General features: G+C 38.3%; 1 protein-coding gene across 1 annotated transcript in view; it reads right to left on the bottom strand.

Moving 5' to 3' along the window:
* Positions 1 to 668: 668 nt before the first annotated feature.
* LOC128663454 (uncharacterized) overlaps positions 669 to 24899 on the bottom strand; it is a 552883-nt gene continuing 528652 nt past the window's right edge. Inside the window, exon 7 of the mRNA XM_053717787.1 lies at positions 669 to 1037. Coding sequence (XP_053573762.1) covers positions 780 to 1037 — 258 coding nt within the window. The 3' untranslated portion in view covers positions 669 to 779. The remainder of the gene's footprint in view (positions 1038 to 24899) is intronic.

Raw genomic sequence — 24899 nt, 5'->3', positions numbered from 1 at the left:
ATAGAACATGTCATTTTAAGACACTTTTAAATTTACTTCTATTTTAAAATGTGTTTTGTTCTTTTGGTATCCATGGGTTGAAAAAGAATGTGTACCTATCTTACACTAGTGAGAGCTAGCTGGTGATTGGTGCATGCACACATTTGTCTCTTGTGATTGGCTAACTAGATGTGTACAGCTAGCAATCAGTAGTGCATTGCTGCTCCTTCAGCAAAGAATATCAAGGAAATGATGCAAATTTGATTAAAAAAAGTAAATTGGAAAGTTATTTAAATTTGTATGCTCTATCTGAATCGTGAAATAAAAAAGATGGGTTTCATGTTCCTTTACTAGGTATGACAGAAAATGACAACAAAAAATAGTGGCATTTTCCAATATTGTGATATTCCTGCAAACTTGTTATTTGCAACAAATGCCAGGTTTGTATAATTTGTGTGGGTATCTCACAGAAAAAGTTGAATTTTTTGTGTAAAAGCAATGAGGGCTAAACAGCTAAAAACAGACCCAGCAACAGTGGTATGAAAATGGCTCAACAGTGAAAGGCTTTAGAATTCTAAATCAGCGAAATATGATTAACACTAGCAATTTAAACTTGATCAATATATTTAATTTAATTGGTTTTGGCTTCTGAGAATTATTTTTCAAATAAATAACAAATTACACAAATATTTAGAAAGAAATAATTTAATATGTGCTGAAACATATACAGGCACTTGTGAATCAAGTTAACAATGTTTACTAGAGTCACTGGTAGTTTACTTGTGGTCGTACAACTTCTATCATTGTTTAAATATAATGAGCAATTCTTTAAATGTATTACAACCAGGTATAAATTGGTTTACAAATATTTTGTTTCGAAATATAAATTCCATGATAACGTCGTTTTTCTCCTTATGCTCTATAGTAACAGGAGAATTATTTTCTTGCGAAGTGCTAATGAACATATCTGGAGATGTTACTGGAGATATTGAATAGATCATTGCGACAGAGGGATTCACGTTGAAATTATAGATGTCGTCATCAATGGTTGTCGTTTCCTAAATATTAGAAAAAAAAAAGTTAGATTTGGCTTACGCCTCATTTGTTCAGAAATATATTTGTGTTACTATATAAAAATCATTTAAAAATTTTAGATTTTCTTTCATAAGGTGATAAGAGTCCACTAGCCATTACTCCTGGGATTCAACGCCTGATCACTAGGAGGTGGCAAATATTCTCAAAACTCTGAGTACTTAATCCCTCCCACCTCTCTGGTATGCTAGTCTCGGCGTAGCGTGCTCCATTTTTTCATTTTTAATTAGCTCAGTATTGGGGATTTGTGGCAGTGCATCAGTTAATTGGTCCGCCACGCTAATGCCTCCTCATCTAAATATCCTGAGGTTTGAACTCTATGGGACCGAATTATCAAGCTCCGAACTGAACTTGATGCTCCTTTTTCCGTGCGAGCCTTCAGGCTCGCTGGAAACAGCAGTTATGAAGCTGCTCTGAGGCTGCGGACATCAATCCGCCCAATTGTATAGGATTGACACCCCCTGCTAGTGGCCGATTGGAGGGGGGGGGCGACTTTGCACAGGTAGATCTACAGAAGCAGCGACAAAGGCCATACAAGAGGGGGACACAATACAAGCCAGTGCAACAAATATTACACACTATAAGAAGCTGCACATCACAGTACGTCAGTACAAAAAGGATTTTGATACTCGTATGCTGGGGGACGCTCCGGACTCTTGTCTTCAGTGACGTCAGACGCCAACTCGTGTGCGGTCAAGAAAACATCCTCACTGAACTAACACGCTGACAAGGGGTGTCTTAACACAGCTTCTGAGATCTAACCGGGGTCTAGTCAGCGGTACACTGGATATTACTTTTATTGATGTAATTGCTTATGTGTCACTTTATTGTTGTCTACAGAATAAATCTTTAACTTGTTGTGCACCTCTCTTATGTGCTTTGGCATTTATCAATGGGCGGTGGACATGATACGCTACATCGTATAATCGTATCATGTCTGCTCGCACGTTCATAAATCAGCCCCCATATCTCTTTCTAAAGGTCATAAGCTTTCACTGAGTTGAAGGGGTAAGATTTGGAAAGTTTTTCTTTCCTGGTGTGAATAACTAGGTTTCAGCTGTCATTTCTTTTGAATTCCTAGAATTCTTTAATAATTTTAATGTTTGCTGGTCTGAGCCTATTCTTGCTTTAGTCATTCAGCTTCTGTTTAGGAAGGTTTTGTTTCTTTTAATAATTTCATCTTCTAGAAGAGTTTCTAAAGGGTCTGATTTTTCTGGTCAGATTCCTTATTTTATATTTCTCCAAGATAAGGAGTTTTAAAGACTACTTTTGTTTTTTTGTTTTCTTATTTCTTCAATCAAGAGATTATAGCTTTTTCTTTCTACTAATCCATGTTATCCGAGAAAGGTTCTTACATAATTTAGATGTCGTAAAATCATTACAATACTACTTAAAACCTATAAGGGATTCTTGACAATTCTCTAATTAGTTTTTTTCTATTCAGTCTTGGCAAAGTCCAGAAGGCCTCAACCACTATTTTAGCATCTTGGCTAAAATTCTTGTTTCACAGTACTTTATTGATGGTGGGAAAGTCTCCACTTCCTTCTAGATTCCACTTCCTGGGCTTTCAAAAATGATTCTGCTATTGAGTAAACTAATTAGGCAGCAGTATAATCATTCTTACATGTCTTTACTAATTTCCACCATTTTGATGTTTATTTCCTTTTCTGAAGAGATTATTGGTAGGAAAGTCCTCCAGACAGCAGTGTCTGTAAATCATTGGCTAGATTTAGAGTTCTGCAGCCAAAGGGGTGCGTTAGCTACTCGTGCTTTTTTCCCCCCCGCACCTTTTAAACAACGCTGGTATTTAGAGTTCACAGAAGGGCTGCGTTAGGCTCCAAAAAGGGAGCGTAGAGCATAATTTACCGCCACTGCAACTCTCAATACCAGCTGTGCTTACGGACGCGGCCAGCTTCAAAAACGTGCTTGTGCACAATTCCCCCATAGGAAACAATGGGGCAGTTTGAACTGAAAAAAAACCTAACACCTGCAAAAAAGCAGCGTTCAGCTCCTAACGCAGCCCCATTGTTTCCTATGGGGAAACAGTTTCTAAGTCTGCACCTAACACCCTAACATGTACCCCGAGTCTAAACACCCCTAACCTTACATTTATTAACCCCTAATCTGCCACCCCCACTATCGCTGACCCCTGCATTACACTTTTAACCCCTAATCTGCCGCTCTGTACACCGCTGCAAACTACGTTAACCCTATGTACCCCTAATCTGCTGCCCCTATATTATATTTATTAACCCCTAATCTGCCGCCCCCAACGTCGCCGCCACCTACCTACAATTATTAACCCCTAATCTGCCGACCGGACCTCACTGCTACTATAATAAAGTTATTAACCCCTAATCCGCCTCACTCCCGCCTCAATAACCCTATAATAAATAGTATTAACCCCTAATCTGCCCTCCCTAACATCGCCGACACCTAACTTCAAGTATTAACCCCTAATCTGCCGACCGGACCTCACCGCTACTCTAATAACTGTATTAACCCCTAAAGCTAAGTCTAACCCTAACACTAACACCCCCCTAAGTTAAATATAATTTTTATCTAACGAAATAAAATAAATCTTATTAAATAAATTATTCTTATTTAAAGCTAAATACTTACCTGTAAAATAAACCCTAATATAGCTGCAATATAAATAATAATTATATTGTAGCTATTTTAGGATTAATATTTATTTTACAGGCAACTTTGTATTTATTTTAACCAGGTACAATAGCTATTAAATAGTTAATAACTATTTAATAGCTACCTAGTTAAAATAATTACAAAATTACCAGTAAAATAAATCCTAACCTAAATTATAATTAAACCTAACACTACACTATCAATAAATTAATTAAATAAAATACCTACAAATAAATACAATTAAATAAACTAACTAAAGTACAAAAAATAAAAAAAGAACTAAGTTACAAAAAATAAAAAAATAATTTACAAACATTATAAAAATATTACAACAATTTTAAGCTAATTACACCTACTCTAAGCCCCCTAATAAAATAACAAAGCCCCCCAAAATAAAAAAATGCCCTACCCTATTCTAAAACAAAAATTGAAAAGCTCTTTTACCTTACCAGCCCTTAAAAGGGCCTTTTGCGGGGCATGCCCCAAATAATTCTGCTCTTTTGCCTGTAAAAAAAAACATACAATACCCCCCCAACATTACAACCCACCACCCACATACCCCTAATCTAACCCAAACCCCCCTTAAATAAACCTAACACTAAGCCCCTGAAGATCTCCCTACCTTATCTTCACCATGCCGGGTATCACCGATCCGTCCACAAGAGGCTCTGAAGTCTTCATCCAAGCCCAAGTGGGGGCTGAAGAGGTCCATCATCGGGCTGAAGAGATCCATCATCGGGCTGAAGAGATCCATCATACGGCTGAAGAGGTCCATCATCGGGCTGAAGAGGTCCATCATCCGGATGAAGAGGTCCATCATCGGGCTGAAGAGGTCCATCATCCGGCTGAAGTCTTGATCCAAGCGGGGGCTGAAGAGATCCATCATCCGGCTTAAGTCTTCTATCAAGCGGCATCTTCAATCTTCTTTCTTCCGGATCCATCTTCATCCCGCCAACGCGGAACATCCTTCTTCACCAACGAACTCCCGACGAATGAAGGTTCCTTTAAGGAATGTCATCCAAGATGGCGTCCCTCGAATTCCGATTGGCTGATAGGATTCTATCAGCCAATCGGAATTAAGGTAGGAATATTCTGATTGGCTGATGGAATCAGCCAATCAGATTCAAGTTCAATCCGATTGGCTGATCCAATCAGCCAATCAGATTGAGCTCGCATTCTATTGGCTGATCCGAATGCGAGCTCAAAGAACTCTTCACATTTTGTGACAAATTAACTTACTTGTAGATTAAAGCCTAATACGTTTCTCCTAGCCTTTCTATGACTGAACCTAACTCCCACAGCCAGTGCATCCTTAAGTTGAATATGCGATAGGGAAAATAAATCCTTAAGATTTATTACACATTTACATCCTGTCCTCTTTATTCAGACCTTCACTGTTGAGATTTTTAACTAATTTAAAATAATCTCCCAACCCTTACATATACATACAACCAAAACAACACATGAGCAAAACAGAAAACAAAAAAACAAAAAAAAAGAAGAAAAGAAAAAAAAAAAAAAAAAAAAAAAAATTACCCATCTCTCTCTCTCCCTCCCAATCCCCCTACCACACTCCCAGAAGAACTAATTCCGAGTTTTGAAAAGGGAAAATCATATAATCAATTTCATTTTCAGAAAGTGATTTGATGTAGACTGCCCATTTATTAAAGAAATTCTTTATATCCTCTTCATTCTCTATATCTGTGTCCTTTTGTTCTAGCACACATTGTTTTTTTAGACAGTTCTGAATTTCGGAGACACTAGGTGCGGAACGCATTTTCCATTTTTTACAGATCAAATACCTGGTGGCTAAGATAGAAGTGGAGATCAACTTATCCTGCGGATGGCGCTTATTTAAATTGTCAAGGCAGAGTATTACCTGATAAAAAGAGAAAGTCACTGGGGGAATTTTCAACACCTTGTTTAACCAATATTCTAATTTACACCATACTTTTCTAATTTTTGGACACAGCCAGAACATGTGTTCAAGATTGGCTGCTGGTAATGAACATTTAGGACATCTGTCAAATTCCAAGTTGTGCAATTTGTGACCCTTCTCCGGGGTGAAGTACGCTCCATGTAATAGTTTAGTATGTGCTTCCCGCCATGTAGCAGATAGAGTTATCTTTGCTACTTTGTTTATAGAGTGCTGTAGAATCTTTGAATCCACTGGGTTCTGATCTAGAATTGGCGTCCATTTCAGGGCAAGTTTTGCCAAAATTGAAGTTCCTCTGTTAGTGAGCAAGAAATGATAACACATAGATATGGACCTATGACCAGCTCTAATAAGTATAAGCCAGTTTTCTAACTGGCCTAGTGTCCAGGGTCAACCTGTTTCTCTAATTATTTCAGATATAAAGTGTCTTATCTGCAGGTAAGCAAAGAAGTCCTTGTTAGGCAAATTAAATTCCAATTTTAGTTCTTGAAAGGTTTTGATCTGTTTACTGTCCCCATTAATTAAAAGAGATAGTTTGTTTAGACCATTCTTGTGCCATCGAGAAAAGACCTCAGAATGTAGCCCAGGTTGAAATCTTGGGTTACCTATTAGAGGTATATAGTTAGATATTCTAGGGTTAACTGAGAGAAGTTTTGATGTCTTCCACTAAGCTTTAATCGGATTAACGATCGATTTAAATCCCTTGATCTCTGGAGGTAACTCTTTAGATGAAGAGTGAAGAAGGGCTAGAGGAAGATATGGGTCACATATACATGATTCATGGTTATTATTTAAGATATAGTCTTTCGAAAGAAACCATCCTGTTACTATCCGAGCAAGGAAACTAAGATTATAAGCTCTAATATCTGGAAGTGCCAGTCCACCATAGTCCCTTGGAAGAGAGAGTTTAGTATGCGAGATCCGTGCTTTTTTCCCTTGCCAGAGAAATTGACCTATTAATCTGTTCAGCAAACGGACATCTTTTTCATAGAGAATCAACGGGACATTCTGGAGTACATATAGCAGTTTCGGAAGAAGAACCATTTTCCATGCTGCAATTCGCCCTGAGAGAGATAGTGGTAAATTTTGCCATACTCTAAGTTTTTCTCTAATTTGTTTTATAATTGGGGTTATATTATCGGAATCCATAACATTTCAGATTTAGATATGTTGATCTTATATCCTGAGAATGTACCATAGTGATCAATTATCCGTATAAGCTTAGGGATGTTGGTATTAGTATTAGAAATATATAGCAGCACATCATCAGCATATAGACCGATTTTGATCTCGTATTTCGAGATCTTTATGCCTTCCAGGTTTTGTCTTAAAGAAATTGCCAAGGGCTCGATGGCAACATCGAAAAGGAGTGGGGAGAGAGGGCATCCTTGGCGTGTTCCTCTTTCCAATAAAATTGGAGAAGAGACCGATCCATTAACTATCAGACTTGTAAATGACTGTTTATATAGATTCTCTATAAATTCTGGGAATTTGCCTTTAATTCCAAACTTACGCAAGGAAGTGTTCAAGTGTCTGAAAGTGACAGAGTCAAATGCTTTTTCTGCGTCAATGGATAGAATAGCCTTATCCGGTATGTTCCCTCTCTCCTTTTTAGACTGTGGAACTTTTTCAAAGTATTCCAGGGTGGTTAAAACTTCCCTGATTTTAGCTGAAGAATTTTGATTATTAAGGAAGCTGGCTTGATCCGAATGAATCATTTTTGGAAGGATAAGCTGTAGTCTGGAAGCTAAAATGGAGGTTAAGATCTATTGGCCTATATGATTCCTTTTTTGACGGGTCCTTCCCTCCCTTAAGTATTAGCGTGGTGAAAGAGGAGGAAAATAAGGATGTAACAGGGTTTCCATTAATGTAGATATCATTATATAATTTTGTCAAGTATGGGGAAATTTCCGCGGATAGGATCTTGTAGAACTCATTTGGTAACCCATCTGGGCCTGCCGCCTTATTGCTGGGAAGTTTAGAAATCACGTCAACTACTTCCTGCATAGCGATGGGGGAGTTAAGCCCACTAATACATTCCTCAGTTAATGAGGGGATCACGATTTCCTTCCAAAACTCTACTGCTTTATCACTGTCATATCCTTTACAAGAATAAATGTCCTGATAATACTCCGCAAAAGCGGATGCAATTTCATCAGGATTCGAAATTCGCATATCCTTATCTACAATTTCCTCAATAAATACTTGTTTTTTGTCATTCTTAACTAGTCTGGCCAGCATTTTTCCAGACTTGTTGCCAAATCTGTATAATTTGGCTTGGATTTTGAGGTCTTATTGTGTTTGTTGAGTCAGAATAAACGTATCTCTAGCCTCTTTGGCGCGGACATATTTGGCCCAGTTTAGGGTGTTCTTCTGCAACAGAAATTTGTTGTATGTATTAGAGAGTGTTTTTTGCATTTCTTTTTCCTTTAACCTCAACTTCTTAGTTAAGATTATATTATATGCAAGAATTTCCCCTCTGAGGACCGCTTTTGCGGTCTCCCAGAATATAGCAGGGCGATCTGTATAGTTAGAATTAAAACGCAAGAATTCCTCATATTTAGATTTAAGACAAGATTTAAATTTCATGTCAGAGGTCAAAAAGTAGGGAAAATAAAAGCAAAGATTTTTGGATTTCTGTTGTTTAAGCTGGATAGTCAGATTAATAGGAGCATGATCTGATAAAAGGATGGGGGCAATTCCCGCCTGAGCCATTATAGTACCTAAACGCTCGTCTATCAAAAAAAGATCAATACGAGAGAGAGTCTTATGCGCTTTTGAAAGACAAGTAAATTTGAGAACATCTGGGTTCTGACTTCTCCAGATGTCATGTAATGCTAGATTTTGTTTTAATTTATTAAACATATTACTTTCCAAATTATCCTTCTTCTGTCTTTTCTGCTTCGTATTTTCTCGGAGTCTGTCTAACGGACATTGCGGCGCCATATTAAAATCCCCCCCATGATCAAATGCCCTTCAGAATAGAGAAGTAGTTTGGATTGCATTTTATTCCAGAATTCTAAGTCAAAGGTATTAGGGCCATAGATATTACATAAAGTGTAGATTACCTTGGCAATTCTTACTTTTAGTAGAACATTTCTTCCTCCCGGATCAGACTCACAATGCACAACTTCAAACTGAGTCCTCTTCCCTATTAAGATAGCTACACCTCTTTTTTTCCCAAGGCTAGGTGAATAAAATACATCTCTAACCCAGGACACTTTAAGTTTACGAGATTCTTCTGCACTAAGATGTGTTTCTTGAATAAATCCTATATCTGCTTGAAATTTTCTCAGTTGAGTTAAAATAGCTTTTCGTTTAATAGGGGTAGAGATCCCTCCCACATTCCACGAGATTATCTTAAACTTCTCCACTTCTCAATATTCTCAGCCAGCATAAGGGTGGAGGGAGAGGGCGGGAGAGAGGGAAAGAGAAGAAAAAAAAAAAACACAAAATTTTTTTTGGGTAGCCCAATATTCCCATGATCCCCTACCCTGGGGATAACTCCAGTTACTGGGATAGGTCTGACTATGAAGGGGCTGACCTTTCCTGTACTGGGAGATTCAAAGATGCAAAGAGCCTCTCAGCCGCGGCAGCCTCCAAGAAAATATGTATTGAGTCATTTACTGTAACTTTAAGTTTAGCAGGATATATTATAGTAGCATCAAATCCATTGTCTATGAATTTAGTACAAATGGGTGCTAGATCTCTCCTCTTAGAGGCTGTCTCAGCCGAGAAGTCCTGAAACAAAAGGATCTTAACGCCATTGATGATAAGTGGTTGTGATTTCCGAAAGTGTTGTAACAGAGCAACTTTATCCTGGTAGTTAAGTAACTTTGCAATGACAGGTCTAGGTCTCATGACATTTTTATTCAGTGTGCGGGGTGGTCCCACCCTGTGTGCTCTTTCTACTACTATACGGTGGCTTGAAGATGGAAAGTTAAGAGCAGCAGTTAAAGTATCTGAGATAAAGAGAGACAGGTTCTCATACTGTTTCTCCTCTGGGAGGCCAATTATTCTAATGTTATTCCTTCTACTGCGGTTTTCTAAATCTTCTAATTTAGAAATAATTTTTTGCATACTACTACCAACTAGTGTGAGGCCCAGCATCTAAGTGTGCAAAAAAAATAATAGAGTGACAACCAAGTGTTAAAATGTTTTTAAAAAAAGAGAAAGAAAAGCAAGGATTGTGTGGGTACAGTTCGTTAAAGTGTGAGCGTAGTGTAAGAAAAAATAACTATGTTGACTTGTTTCAGAAACAATTAGAGGGTTTTAAATAGCTAGTTCAGCCATAAGTTGTCAGTTTATCCTCAAGTGTTTTAGAGTGTGGTGAGCTATATAGACCCGCCTCTAAATTACAACATTCAATAGATAATGGCAGCTGTGGGTCAAGTAAAACTTAGTTTTTGCTAAGGTGTAGAGGTTAGCTTTGGCTAACGTTAGATATATATTCCTATTATTATAAGGAAAGCTAAGAAAAAAGTGTTTTCCTTATACCAGCTATAAATAGCCTAGCACTTAGCCTTTTACCATAAGTTATGAAGGTTGTCTTCTGCCAGAGTTGGTTATATATTCCTGTGTTTATAAGGAGAAGAGAGAGGGGAGGTATTTTGCTGGTATTGCTAGAAGGAAGATAATAGTCCCAATTCCCGCATGTACCCCAGAGATAGCTCTTAATTATTTTACAACTTCAATACTTATAACGCCTTAAAAAAAGGCAATCTGCCTTTGAGAGTGACCCCTTGCTACACCTAGAGTATATATAGGCCCTTGTGATTCGACTTGCTTACACAGGTAGAGGAAGATTTACATTTTTACCATAAAGATTTTTCATTTTGCATATTAGAGAGGATAAAGGGGAAGGGTATTAATTTGAATTATTTAATGGGGAGGACCCCCAGAACCAACCAGAAAAATTTTAACAAAAGCACAAACTCTGTTATCAAAGTGGGGGAATAATCACCTGTGGTTCTTGTTCTAATGCAGATGTTTTCTTGCTAACATTCGGATTTTAACACAAAATAATATGAGCCCAGCCTGCAGTCCCCACCTCAGGGTGAAGACAACATAGTTTCTATGATCAGATATAAACCTGAGATACTCTTTCTCCCTGTCTAGGCAGGAAAGCTACAACACATATTACTGCTTATAAGTGAAAGGGGTACATAGAAAACTCTTTTTCATAGACATGTTGCAGAGAGAAATAGAACAAGCATAAAAAAGGGAATCTCAAAGTTTCAAAACATAATATGTCAAAAAGAAGATACAATGTAGTCAAGGCCGCAGAATTCTATGAAAAAAGTTTATATTAGCAGAAGGGCCTTTTATGATAAAAAAAACACTTTTCCAGACCCAGTTAGCACTTTATCAGATGTGCTAAGTAGATAAACCAAAGAGGAATAAGATTTTAATAAATATTTTCTCCTTCTTTTTCTTATCCCCAGCAGGAAACAGTTTATTATATGCCGGCTTTCTTGTAAGGCTCTAAGGTTTGGGGCCCCAGGCTAGTTGGTAACAGCGCTTAATCCCTGCATTTTCCTCACTGATTCTGTTTCAACCCTCTGCCGATACAGATTTAGTTGTAAGTTAGTGTAGCAAGACTCAACCTTGCTCCTGTTATCCAGCCACCTACCGTTCTCATCGTCTAGGTCCGACTTCCCAGAAGAGGAACAGTCTCAGAAGCAATGACCTCCGGAGCCTCTGGTCCACAGTGTCTGATGCCAATCTGAGCTCACCTTCCCTCGCGCAGCATCGGTGGGAGGGAGGTGAGCAACGCTGAGCCGCAAGTACGTGGCGGCGTAGGAAGAATTTCACAGATGCCGGTCCTTGATCTGAAGCCAAGCCCGGCTCCCTCCCACGCAACACCGGTGGGGGAGAGGGTGGGGCAACCGCCGAGCGGCTGACTCTGCATCCGGGAAAATGCAGCAAGTGGGATTGTGAGTAGACTCTTCTGTTTTGAGATTTTTGAAGGAGGCTGGGGCGGCGGGTGGTAGACCCGGGCAAGGGGAGACAAACGGCAAACAGATCAGGTCAAATGTTATAGCAGAGAAGGTGTTCTTTAGAACAGGAGGGCGCGTAGCAAGCCCTATACTCTGTTCAGGTCTGTTCAAGTCGGCTAGTGTATAATTAAATTTATAATAAGTCCAGACAACTGGTAGTGGAAATAGACCAGTGGGATGGCAGACCACTGGTAGGGGTTCCAGAGACAGTTTTTGCTAGCTGTCCAGAAAAGCAGCCTCACGACTTGAGGCACGGCGCAAGAGGTTTCTCCACCAGAAGCTGTGGGACTGGAGCTGCGAGCTCAGCAACACCTGCCTAGCTCCTCCTCCACCGGAACCAGAGCATAGGGCATGCAATTTTAAACAACTTTCCAATTTACTTTTATCATCAAATTTGCTTTGTTCCCTTGGTGGTATTTTTGAAAAGCTAAACCTAGCTAGGCTCAAACTAATTTCTAAACCTTAGCTCAGAGCATTTTGAATGTTTTTCACAGTTAGACAGTGTTAGTTCATGTGTGTCATATAGATAACATTGTGCTCACTCCCTTGTAGTTATTTAGGAGTCTTCACTGATTGACTAAACTGCATGTCTGTCAAAAGCACTTAGATAAGGAGGCTGTCTGCAGAGGCTTAGATACAAGGTAATCACAGAGGTAAAAAACATATTAATATAACTGTGTTGGTTATGCAAAAACGGGGAATGGGTAATAAAGGGATTATCTATCTTTTTAAATAAGATTGTTTTTTGGTGTAGACTGTCCCTTTAAGCTTACCTGATAAATTCATTTATTTCATAGTGGTGAGAATCCATGATATTGTCATGTTTATGTATTAAAACAGCAATTTTCATATCCACAATAGTTGAAATATTACGTGTTAACTTGCTGGTTTATTATTACAGTTAAGATTGAGCATGGGTGGTGCAGGAGGAGTTGGCAGTTTGTTCAGTTACGGCTAGATTTAGAGTTCTGCGGCCAAAGGGGTGCGTTAGCTACGCGTGCTTTTTTTCCCCCGCACCTTTTAAATACCGCTGGTATTTAGAGTTCACAGAATGGCTGCGTTAGGCTCCAAAAAAGGAGCGTAGAGCATATTTACCTCCACTGCAACTCTAAATACCAGCGTTGCTTACGGACGCGGCCAGCTTCAAAAACGTGCTTGTGCACGATTCCCCCATAGAAAACAATGGGGCTGTTTGAGCTGAAAAAAAACCTAACACCTGCAAAAAAGCTCCTAACGCAGCCCCATTGTTTACTATGGGGAAACACTTCATACGTCTGCACCTAAAACTCTAAAATGTACCCCGAGTCTAAACACCCCTAACCTTACACTTATTAACCCCTAATCTGCCGCCCCCGCTATCGCTGACCCCTGCATATGATTATTAACCCCTAATCTGCCGCTCCGTATACCGCCACAACATACATTATATTTATGTACCCCTAATCTGCTGCCCCTAACACCGCCGACCCCTATATTATATTTATTAACCCCTAATCTGCCCCCCCACAATGTCGCCGCCAGCTACCTACACTTATTAGCCCCTAATCTGCCAATCGGATCTCGCCGCTAGTCTAATAAATGGATTAACCCCTAAAGCTAAGTCTAACCCTAACACTAACACCCCCCTAAATTAAATATAATTTCAATCTAACGAAATAAATTAACTCTTATTAAATAGATTATTCCTATTTAAAGCTAAATACTTACCTGTAAAATAAACCCTAATATAGCTACAATATAAATTATAATTATATTGTAGCTATTTTAGGATTAATATTTATTTTACAGGCAACTTTGTATTTATTTTAACCAGGTACAATAGCTATTAAATAGTTAATAACTATTTAATAGCTACCTAGATAAAATAATTACAAATTACCTGTAAAATAAATCCTAACCTAAGTTACAATTAAACCTAACACTACACTATCAATAAATAAATTAAATAAACTACCTACAGTTATCTACAATTAAACCTAACACTACACTATCAATAAATTAATTACATAAAATACCTACAAATAAATACATTTAAATAAACTAACTAAAGTACAAAAAATAAAAAAGAACTAAGTTACAAAAAATAAAAAAATACTTACAAACATTAGAAAAATATTACAACAATTTTAAACTAATTACACCTACTCTAAGCCCCCTAATAAAATAACAAAGACCCCCAAAATAAAAAAATGCCCTACCCTATTCTAAATTTAAAAAGTTCAAAGCTCTTTTACCTTACCAGCCCTGAAAAGGGCTGGTAGGTTTATTTAAGGGGGGTTTGGGTTAGATTAGGGGTATGTGGGTGGTGGTTTGTAATGTTGGGGGGGTATTGTATGTTTTTTTTTACAGGCAAAAGAGCTGAATTCTTTGGGGCATGCCCCGCAAAGGGCCCTTTTAAGGGCTGGTAAGGTAAAAGAGATTTGAACTTTTTGTAATTTAGAATAGGGTAGGGCATTTTATTATTTTGGGGGTCTTTGTTATTTTATTAGGGGGCTTAGAGTAGGTGTAATTAGTTTAAAATTGTTGTAATTTTTTTCTAATGTTTGTAAATATTTTTTTATTTTTTGTAACTTAGTTCTTTTTTATTTTTTGTACTTTAGTTAGTTTATTTAATTGTATTTATTTGTAGGAATTTTATTTAATTAATTTATTGATAGTGTAGTGTTAGGTTTAATTGTAGATAATTGTAGGTATTTTATTTAATTAATTTATTGATAGTGTAGTTAGGTTTAATTGTAACTTAGGTTAGGATTTATTTTACAGTTAATTTTGTAATTATTTTAACTAGGTAGCTATTAAATAGTTGTTAACTATTTAATAGCTATTGTACCTGGTTAAAATAATTACAAAGTTGCCTATAAAATAAATATTAATCCTAAAATAGCTAAGATATAATTATAATTTATATTGTAGCTATATTAGGGTTTATTTTACAGGTAAGTATTTAGATTTAAATAGGAATAATTTATTTAATAAGACTTAATTTATTTCGTTAGATAAAAATTATATTTAACTTAGGGGGGTGTTAGGGTGAGGGTTAGACTTAGCTTTAGGGGTTAAAAAATTTAGTAGAGTAGCGGTGTGCTCAGGTCGGCAGATTAGGGGTTAATACTTGAAGTTAGGTGTCGGCGATGTTAGGGAGAGCAGATTAGGGGTTAATAATATTTATTATAGGGTTATTGAGGCAGGAGTGAGGCGGATTAGGGGTTAATACATTTATTATAGTAGCGGTGAGCTCCGGTCGGCAGATTAGGGGTTAATTATTGTAGGTAGGTGGAGGCGACGTTGGGGGCGGCATATTAGGGGTTAATAAATATAATATAGGGGGGCGTGTCCGAACAGCGTACCAGAATGGACGCACTTTCTTGGAGCTCTGCATAGGATCCTCTCTAATCCGCTGATTACAGAGAAATAACAGCAACATCACTTAACCTACTCTTCAAATAATAGCTCCGCAGAGGTTGGTGGCTATTTCTGCATGCTGTTTTTATGACTTCAGGGCTTCAAATCGGCAACACAAGACCTAAGGCAGCGGCCTACACATAGGTGGCGACCCCCCCGGTCCTACCGGGTTACCAGTGCTGGCAGAAGATATCTGCCTTACTGACTTACTCTATCTAAACAGGTCCTCGTCTTTCTACAAATCTAATACCTACTTTCAAGCTAAAGATCTTCACTGACAATTGCAATGGCGAGAATAGTCACAACCACATGGTGCACCGACATGCTGGACAAATCGGATCGCCATTTTGCTAAGATTGAGGCTTTATTCCAATCCCTAATAGATAAAGCGCCAACAGAACAAGAGCTCTTATCATTTATGGACAGTGTCACATTTGCAAAGGAGAAGGAAGCGCACACGCAGCACTACCAGGGAGCAACGGCAGGCCTCCTTTCTCCACCCGATGTGACCAACTGGACTAGTGAGCCACCATTACTGACAGCATCAACAATTCCTAATAGCTTATCCAGTCTGGCAAACACTCCTGAGGCATACACTAGCAAATATGGAGTTGATAGTACCCCTCTGGTGACCAGCTCTGATAGGAGATTGAAACCGCTTTTGGCTGCAGTGGGAGAGGGCATACAGTCCCCTAAGGATGGCGACACAGTTCAACTGCATTTCACTGTGCTAGATTTAAACCGGGACATCGGCATACATTTAACATCACCCATCGGTTATGCAGTAAAGGATACCCACTCACGGCAGTCACTGTTGTCACAACTTGAAGTTCATACTAGTGCTGTGGCTCATCTACACTCTGCTATTGGTAAATACTTAACTACAGAGGTTACCTCCGCAGGGAAAACGGAATTTGCCTTGCTGCCTTTACAGCGCCCCTTTTTCATCATCAGATACAGGGCGGTGAGACATTCTAGACTACAGGGACTGGGGTGTGTTTGGAAGATGGGAATAGGATAGTCATTTCAGCCAGGACTGTACTGCTCTAGCACATACCAATTTGGAACATACAAGGTATTATGACTTATGCAGTGTGTTAGTGCTCTCTTCCCAGGATATGTTTATGTTTACTATAACCTACTGTTAATATCCCATTATGTCTTAGCGATGTTGATGCAGGCTTCATAGATTCAGAGAGGAATTATTCTTTTTTTTTTTTTTAATCAGAGACAAACTGTTTATTTGGCATTCAGGTTTGCTCATTACAAGGCTTTTTTTTTTTTTTATAAAAAGGTTTTTATTTGAAAATTGGCACATACATAAAGAACCCAACATCTCATCAGGTATAGACAGATACATGAAGAATATCTCTTTTATAACTAAAGTCCATCTTTCAAAAGTCTCTGTAGCTGATTCGGGTATGTCAAAACGACATGAACAAAACAAACAAACGTTCTCTCTTAATTCGGGCATATAGTTTAGAAATAGTTCAGTTTTGCATCAGCGTCCTTTCTATATGCCCTCGAAATCAAAGTTTGAAAATATCCATGTATAATTTCCATGTACTTATCAAAACTAATTAGCTATAATGTTAGGTCTCTATCGTGACAAGAATATTTAAATAGAAAGAAAAAAAAAGAAGCAAACACAAACACAAAAAATCAACAAATTACATAGATCATTAACTCGTATGATCAACAATTACAATACTTTCTAATATATGTTTCAACGATGCCCGGGGCAGCTCGGAGGCCCAAGTCTTATGAATCTTCTCTATTTAGATTAACAGCTTGTACAACACACCGCTATTTATTAACCACCCAATGATCACAGGACATTAGAATGAGATCTAAAGGGGAGCTGTGTATTTTAAAGCCCTTGTCTAAAACACTCACTGTCTGCTGTCTGTTAAGGTATTTCAACAAATTTGTATTGTTCCCATAGGAAAACAACATCATGATATATATTTAATCTATTATGAGAGAAATAAAAGAACCGTTCCATTTTAATTATATATTCCACTTATTTTTTCCAATTATCAAGAGAAGGGATTTGCGGGGATTTCCATAGTCTTGGGATCAATCTTTTGGCTGCATTGATCATAATCTGAATTAGAATACGTCGTAATTTACAAGGGACGTTGGAGAGATCATTAAAAATTGCCAGATTTGGAGAAAACTCTAGTCTAAGGCCCGTGACCTTCTCCATTTCTTTATAGATATCTCTCCAGAATTGACGTATGTGTACACAATCCCACCAGATATGACACATTTTGCCCTCTATCCCACAACCCCTCCAACACTTATTACTAGCAGTCCTGAACATATGTTTAAGTCTGTTAGGTGTTAGATACCACCTCAGCAAAACCTTTAGGTTAGTTTCCAGACAATGAGATGAGTGTGAGGATTTAGCCGTGAAGGAAAACCAACGTTTCCATTGCTGGGTGGAAATTTGCGTGTTCATCTCTTTTTCCCATCTCTGTGTGTAAATGGGTCTAGGCGGGAGGTGTGCATCTCTGATATGTTTGTAAATGGTGGATACTATTCCTGTTAATACTGGAGACGTACCTAAACATAGTGACTCAAAAGCAGTTGGTGCCCGCAAAAAGTCTGTCCTATTTTTATGTGTGGATATGTAATATCTAATCTGGTGATAAGTATACCACGACTGGAAATAATTATAAACTTGCTCCAATAGTACCTGTCTGCTGAGTAATTTTCCATCCCTTACTAGACTATATATCGGAATTAAATTCTCCAAATTACTCGTTTCACTATGAGTCCATCTACCCCCAGGTCTGCTTTCTTCTAATTCTCTATTACATATCAATGTAGTCAATGGTGCGTAAGGTGTGGATATCTTAGCGAATCTCTTTCTATAGTATAACCAAGTGGACCAGGTCTCATTACAAATGTTATATGGTTTGCTCATATTCAGCAAAGTTGCCGAGATTGATGGCGCCCAGCATATTCCACTCATATGTGGTATATTTAATACTTGACTCTCTAACTGAACCAGTTTTTTGTGGGAGAACTTATTATGTCTACACCAGTCCACTACTCTACCTAGGGAAATAGCTATTTTGTACCAGTGTAAATTAGGGACTCCTAGGCCGCCTCCCTCTCTGGGGGTATAGATGGTGCTCTGTGGAAGTCTAGGTGGTCTTCTCTGCCAGATATACAAGTTTAATATTTTCTGTAAGGTATGTATCAGAGAGGAATTATTCTAACATTAGTTGCTTCTTAGCTGGGTGTAATTTCTCATCAAGGAGCCAACTAGATATACATATCCCATATATGTAGTATGTGGGCAGTTAGGGGGCTGGCGCTCATCATCTACAGTGCGCTAATTGATAAACCTCCTTGCTTTCACACATACCGGGAATTCAGCTGAATTAACTTGCCACTAAGTCTGATTCATTCTTTGGCCACTAGATGGCCCCCTTAACACAGCAAATATCAAAGCATGATACTGCAACGATAGCTACGGTGTGGTTTGCAGCATGGGACTTGGACCTTCTCTCCAACAAACCTAACATCTTACTTTTCAGAGATCACTCCTTCTTTTTTATGGGGTAAGGCACACATTTCCTGTAAAGGTTTATACTATTGCTTGGCTGTCCAGCTCTGGTTGTTTTATATATATATCTCTTTGTTAACAATGTCATATATTTACTTAAGAAATAACATAGTTTAGCTTTGATACTATAAGTAAGCCTTACTAGAAAAAACACCTAACTTACCATTTCTATACTGTATTAAGGATCCAAAAGAGGTCCCTCCTTGTAAGGTGGCATAAAGAGGATATATTATCATATGTAACACAGGTATTTATCTGACTTTTGATGTATAATTTGATATTCATACTTCTGCCTGTATAAATTGTATATGTATTATAACTTTTTATGTATATCATATCAACACATTACCCTTAATGTATATCTTTATTGACTACCAGATTGCCTAACAAACTCAGCAATTATATTTGTATAGATACACTTTTTTTTTTTTTTCATTGTTTATTTTCTTCTATGTTTCAATCACAACCCCTGTGGACTTTGATATATTTGGTTACCTAGGTCCAAAAGTGGCCTTACATATTGACAGAAGGGGAAGGAAAAGATGAAAAAATGAGGACTTTTGTTACTTATCTTTGATCTGACATGTACTGAGCATTTAATGTATCTCCTTTTGGTTTTTCAAACGTGTTAATTATGCTTTTTGACCTCAATAAAAATATTTTGAAAAAAAAAATAAAAAAAATAAAATAAATATAATATAGGGGTCGGCGGTGTTAGGGGCAGCAGATTAGGGGTTCATAGGGATAACGTAGGTGGCAGCGGCGTACGGTCGGCAGATTAGGGGTTAAAAAATTTGAATAGAGTGGCGGCGATGTGGGGGGACCTCGGTTTAGGGGTACATAGGTAGTTTATGGGTGTTAGTGTACTTTAGAGCACAGTAGTTAAGAGCTTTATGAACCGGCGTTAGCCCAGAAAGCACTTAACTACTGACTTTTTTCTGCGGCTGGAGTTTTGTCGTTAGATTTCTAACGCTCACTTCAGCCACGACTCTAAATACCGGCGTTAGAAAGATCCCATTGAAAAGATAGGATACGCAAATGGCGTAGGGGGATCTGCGGTATGGAAAAGTCGCGGCTGTAAAGTGAGCGTTAGACCCTTTCCTGACTGACTCCAAATACCAGAGGGCGGTAAAAACCAGCGTTAGGAGCCTCTAACGCTGGTTTTCACGGCTACCGCCCAACTTTAAATCTAGCCGTTAGTGTTTTTTCTGTCAGTGAATGTAAAATGGCAGCTGTCGGTAAAGAAGATCAATAAAGAAGGATTATTCTTAAAGGGACAGTCTAGTCAAAATTAAACTTGCATGATTAATATAGGGCATGACATTTTAAAAAACTTTCCAATTTACTTTTTATCATCAAATATGTCCATACCTTTGTTTTTATCCAAATCTTCCGCTGGTATTTCTATTGCGGTTTCTCTTGTGCGCCCCTTTAGTGACAGTGCAACAGCAAGCCCCTGTTTCTTCTTTTCCAGCTCAGTAATACGCATCCATATTTTTAATTAATTTTTCCAGCTTTCGTATGACTCCTTTTTATCAAACACAGGAGGAATCTTGTAGTTGGCAACCATCCTTTGCTAACAATGTTTATCCAAAAAGAACTTGTAACAAATTGATTAAGAATAATCTTTCTCATTCACTGACAGACACCAAGATTACGAGTCTTGCGTTAGCCTTAAAAAGCAGCGTTGAGAGGTCCCAACGCTGCTTTTTAACGCCTGCTGGTATTACAAGTCTGACAGGTACAGGTGTACCGCTCACTTTTTTTCTGTGACTCGAGCATACCGCAAATCCCCTTACGTCAATTGCGTATTCCTATCTTTTCAATGGGATTTTCCTAATGCCGGTATTACGAGTCTTGGAAAATGTGAGCAGTAGACCCTCTCCTGTCAAGACTCCAACCACATTTAAAAGTCAGTAGTTAAGAGTTTTATGGGCTAACGCTGTAACATAAAGCTCTTAACTAAAGTGCTAAAAAGTACACTAACACCCATAAACTACCTATTAACCCCTAAACCGAGCCCCCCCGCAAACATTATAATACATTTTTTTAACCCCTAATCTGCTGACCGGACATCGCCGCCACTTTAATAAATGTATTAACCCCTAAACCGCCACACTCGCAAACACTAGTTAAATATTATTAACACCTAATCTGCCATCCCTAACATTGCCGACACCTACCTACATTTATTAACGCATAATCTCTCACCCCCAACGTCGCTGACACTATATTAAATGTATTAACCCCTAAACCTAAGTCTAACCCTAACCCCCCTAACTTAAATATAATTTAAATAAATGTAAATAAAATAACTACAATTATCTAAATAATACCTGTTTAAAACTTTATACTTACCTACGGCTAGATTTAGAGTTTTATCGGTAAGGACCCGCGTAGCTAACGCCGGCTTTTTTCTGGCCGCACCATAAAAATAACTCTGGTATTGAGAGTCCACATAAAGGCTGCGTTAGGCTCCAAAAAAGGAGCGTAGAGCATATTTAACGCAGCTTCAACTCTCGATACCAGAGTTGCTTACGCAAGCGGCCAGCCTCAAAAACGTGCTCGTGCACGATTCCCCCATAGAAAACAATGGGGCTGTTTGAGCTGAAAAAAAACTTAACACCTGCAAAAAAGCCGCGTTCAGCTCCTAACGCAGCCCCATTGTTTGCTATGCGGAAATACTTCCTACGTCTGCACCTAACACTCTAACATGTACCCCGAGTCTAAACACCCCTAACCTTACACTTATTAACCCCTAATCTGCCGCCCCCGCTATCGCTGACCCCTGCATATTATTATTAACCCCTAATCTGCCGCTCCGTAAACCGCCGCTACTTACATTATCCCTATGTACCCCTAATCTGCTGCCCTAACATCGCCGACCCCTATATTATATTTATTAACCCCTAATCTGCCCCCCACAACGTTGCCTCCACCTGCCTACACTTATTAACCCCCTAATCTGCCGAGCGGACCTGAGCGCTACTATAATAAAGTTATTAACCCCTAATCCGCCTCACTAACCCTATAATAAATAGTATTAACCCCTAATCTGCCCTCCCTAACATCGCCGACACCTAACTTCAATTATTAACCCCTAATCTGCCGACTGGAGCTCACCGATATTCTAATAAATTTATTAACCCCTAAAGCTAAATCTAACCCTAACACTAACACCCCCCTAAATTAAATATAATTTTAATCTAACGAAATTAATTAACTTTTATTAAATAAATTATTCCTATTTAAATCTAAATACTTACCTGTAAAATAAATCCTAATATAGCTACAATATAAATTATAATTATATTATAGCTATTTTAGGATTAATATTTATTTTACAGGTAACTTTGTATTTATTTTAACAAGGTACAATAGCTATTAAATAGTTAAGAACTATTTAATAGCTAAAATAGTTAAAATAATTACAAAATTACCTGTAAAATAAATCCTAACCTAAGTTACAATTAAACCTAACACTACACTATCAATAAATTAATTAAATAAAATACCTATAATTATCTACAATTAAACCTAACACTACACTATCAATAAATAAATTAAATACAATACCTACAAATAACTACAATGAAATAAACTATCTAAAGTACAAAAAATAAAAAAGAACTAAGTTACAAAAAATAAAAAAATATTTACAAACATAAGAAAAATATTACAACAATTTTAAACTAATTACACCTACTCTAAGCCCCCTAATAAAATAACAAAGACCCCCAAAATAAAAAAATGCCCTACCCTATTCTAAATTACTAAAGTTCAAAGCTCTTTTACCTTACCAGCCCTGAACAGGGCCCTTTGCGGGGCATGCCCCAAGAAGTTCAGCTCTTTTGCCTGTAAAAAAAAACATACAATACCCCCCCCCCAACATTACAACCCACCACCCACATACCCCTAATCTAACCCAAACCCCCCTTAAATAAACCTAACACTAAGCCCCTGAAGATCTTCCTACCTTATCTTCACCATACCAGGTTCACCGATCGATCCAGAAGAGCTCCTCCGATGTCCTGATCCAAGCCCAAGCGGTGGGCTGAAGAGGTCCATGATCCGGCTGAAGTCTTCATCCAAGCGGGGCAGAAGAGGTCTTCCATCCGATTGAAGTCTTCATCCAAGCGGGATCTTCTATGGTCATCCATCCGGAGCGGAGCGGCAGGATCCTGAAGACCTCCGACGCGGAACATCCATCCTGGCCGACGACTGAACGACGAATGACGGTTCCTTTAAATGACGTCATCCAAGATGGCGTCCCTCAAATTCCGATTGGCTGATAGGATTCTATCAGCCAATCGGAATTAAGGTAGGAATATTCTGATTGGCTGATTCCATCAGCCAATCAGAATCAAGTTCAATCCGATTGGCTGATTGGATCAGCCAATCGGATTGAACTTGATTCTGATTGGCTGATTCCATCAGCCAATCAGAATATTCCTACCTTAATTCCGATTGGCTGATAGAATCCTATCAGCCAATCGGAATTCGAGGGACGCCATCTTGGATGACGTCATTTAAAGGAACCGTCATTCGTCGTTCAGTCATCGGCCAGGATGGATGTTCCGCGTCGGAGGTCTTCAGGATCCTGCCGCTCCGCTCCGGATGGATGACCATAGAAGATCCCGCTTGGATGAAGACTTCAATCGGATGGAAGACCTCTTCTGCCCCGCTTGGATGAAGACTTCAGCCGGATCATGGACCTCTTCAGCCCACCGCTTGGGCTTGGATCAGGACATCGGAGGAGCTCTTCTGGATCGATCGGTGAACCTGGTATGGTGAAGATAAGGTAGGAAGATCTTCAGGGGCTTAGTGTTAGGTTTATTTAAGGGGGGTTTGGGTTAGATTAGGGGTATGTGGGTGGTGGGTTGTAATGTTGGGGGGGGGTATTGTATGTTTATTTTTACAGGCAAAAGAGCTGAACTTCTTGGGGCATGCCCCGCAAAGGGCCCTGTTCAGGGCTGGTAAGGTAAAAGAGCTTTGAACTTTAGTAATTTAGAATAGGGTAGGGCATTTTTTTATTTCGGGGGGCTTTGTTATTTTATTAGGGGGCTTAGAGTAGGTGTAATTAGTTTAAAATTGTTGTAACATTTTTCTTATGTTTGTAAATATTTTTTTATTTTTTGTAACTTAGTTCTTTTTTATTTTTTGTACTTTAGATAGTTTATTTCATTGTAGTTATTTGTAGGTATTGTATTTAATTTATTTATTGATAGTGTAGTGTTAGGTTTAATTGTAGATAATTATAGGTATTTTATTTAATTAATTTATTGATAGTGTAGTGTTAGGTTTAATTGTAACTTAGGTTAGGATTTATTTTACAGGTAATTTTGTAATTATTTTAACTATTTTAGCTATTAAATAGTTCTTAACTATTTAATAGCTATTGTACCTGGTTAAAATAAATACAAAGTTACCTGTAAAATAAATATTAATCCTAAAATAGCTATAATATAATTATAATTTATATTGTAGCTATATTAGGATTTATTTTACAGGTAAGTATTTAGATTTAAATAGGAATAATTTATTTAATAAGAGTTAATTAATTTCGTTAGATTAAAATTATATTTAATTTAGGGGGGTGTTAGTGTTAGGGTTAGACTTAGCTTTAGGGGTTAATACATTTATTAGGATAGCGGTGAGCTCCAGTCGGCAGATTAGGGGTTAATAATTGAAGTTAGGTGTCGGCGATGTTAGGGAGGGCAGATTAGGGGTTAATACTATTTATTATAGGGTTAGTGAGGCGGATTAGGGGTTAATAACTTTATAATAATAGCGGTGCGGTCCGCTCGGCAGATTAGGGGTTAATAAGTGTAGGCAGGTGGAGGCGACGTTGAGGGGGGCAGATTAGGGGTTAATAAATATAATATAGGGGTCGGCGGTGTTAGGGGCAGCAGATTAGGAGTACATAAGGATAACGTAGGTGGCGGCGCTTTGCGGTCAGCAGATTAGGGGTTAATTATTGTAGGTAGCTGGCTGCGACGTTGTGGGGGGCAGGTTAGGGGTTAATAAATATAATATAGGGGTCGGCGGTGTTAGGGGCAGCAGATTAGGGGTACATAAGTATAACGTAGGTGGCGGTCGGCAGATTAGGGGTTAAAAAAATGTAATCAAGTGGCGGCGATGTGGGGGGACCTCGGTTTAGGGGTACATAGGTAGTTTATGGGTGTTAGTGTACTTTAGAGTACAGTAGTTAAGAGCTTTATGAACCGGCGTTAGCCCAGAAAGCTCTTAACTACTGACTTTTTTC

The sequence above is a fragment of the Bombina bombina genome, chromosome 6, assembly GCF_027579735.1.
Source record: "Bombina bombina isolate aBomBom1 chromosome 6, aBomBom1.pri, whole genome shotgun sequence".
Taxonomy (NCBI): Eukaryota; Metazoa; Chordata; class Amphibia; order Anura; family Bombinatoridae; genus Bombina; species Bombina bombina.
The sequence above is the reverse complement of the archived record's forward strand: the minus strand, read 5'-3'. Positions and strand labels throughout refer to the sequence as shown.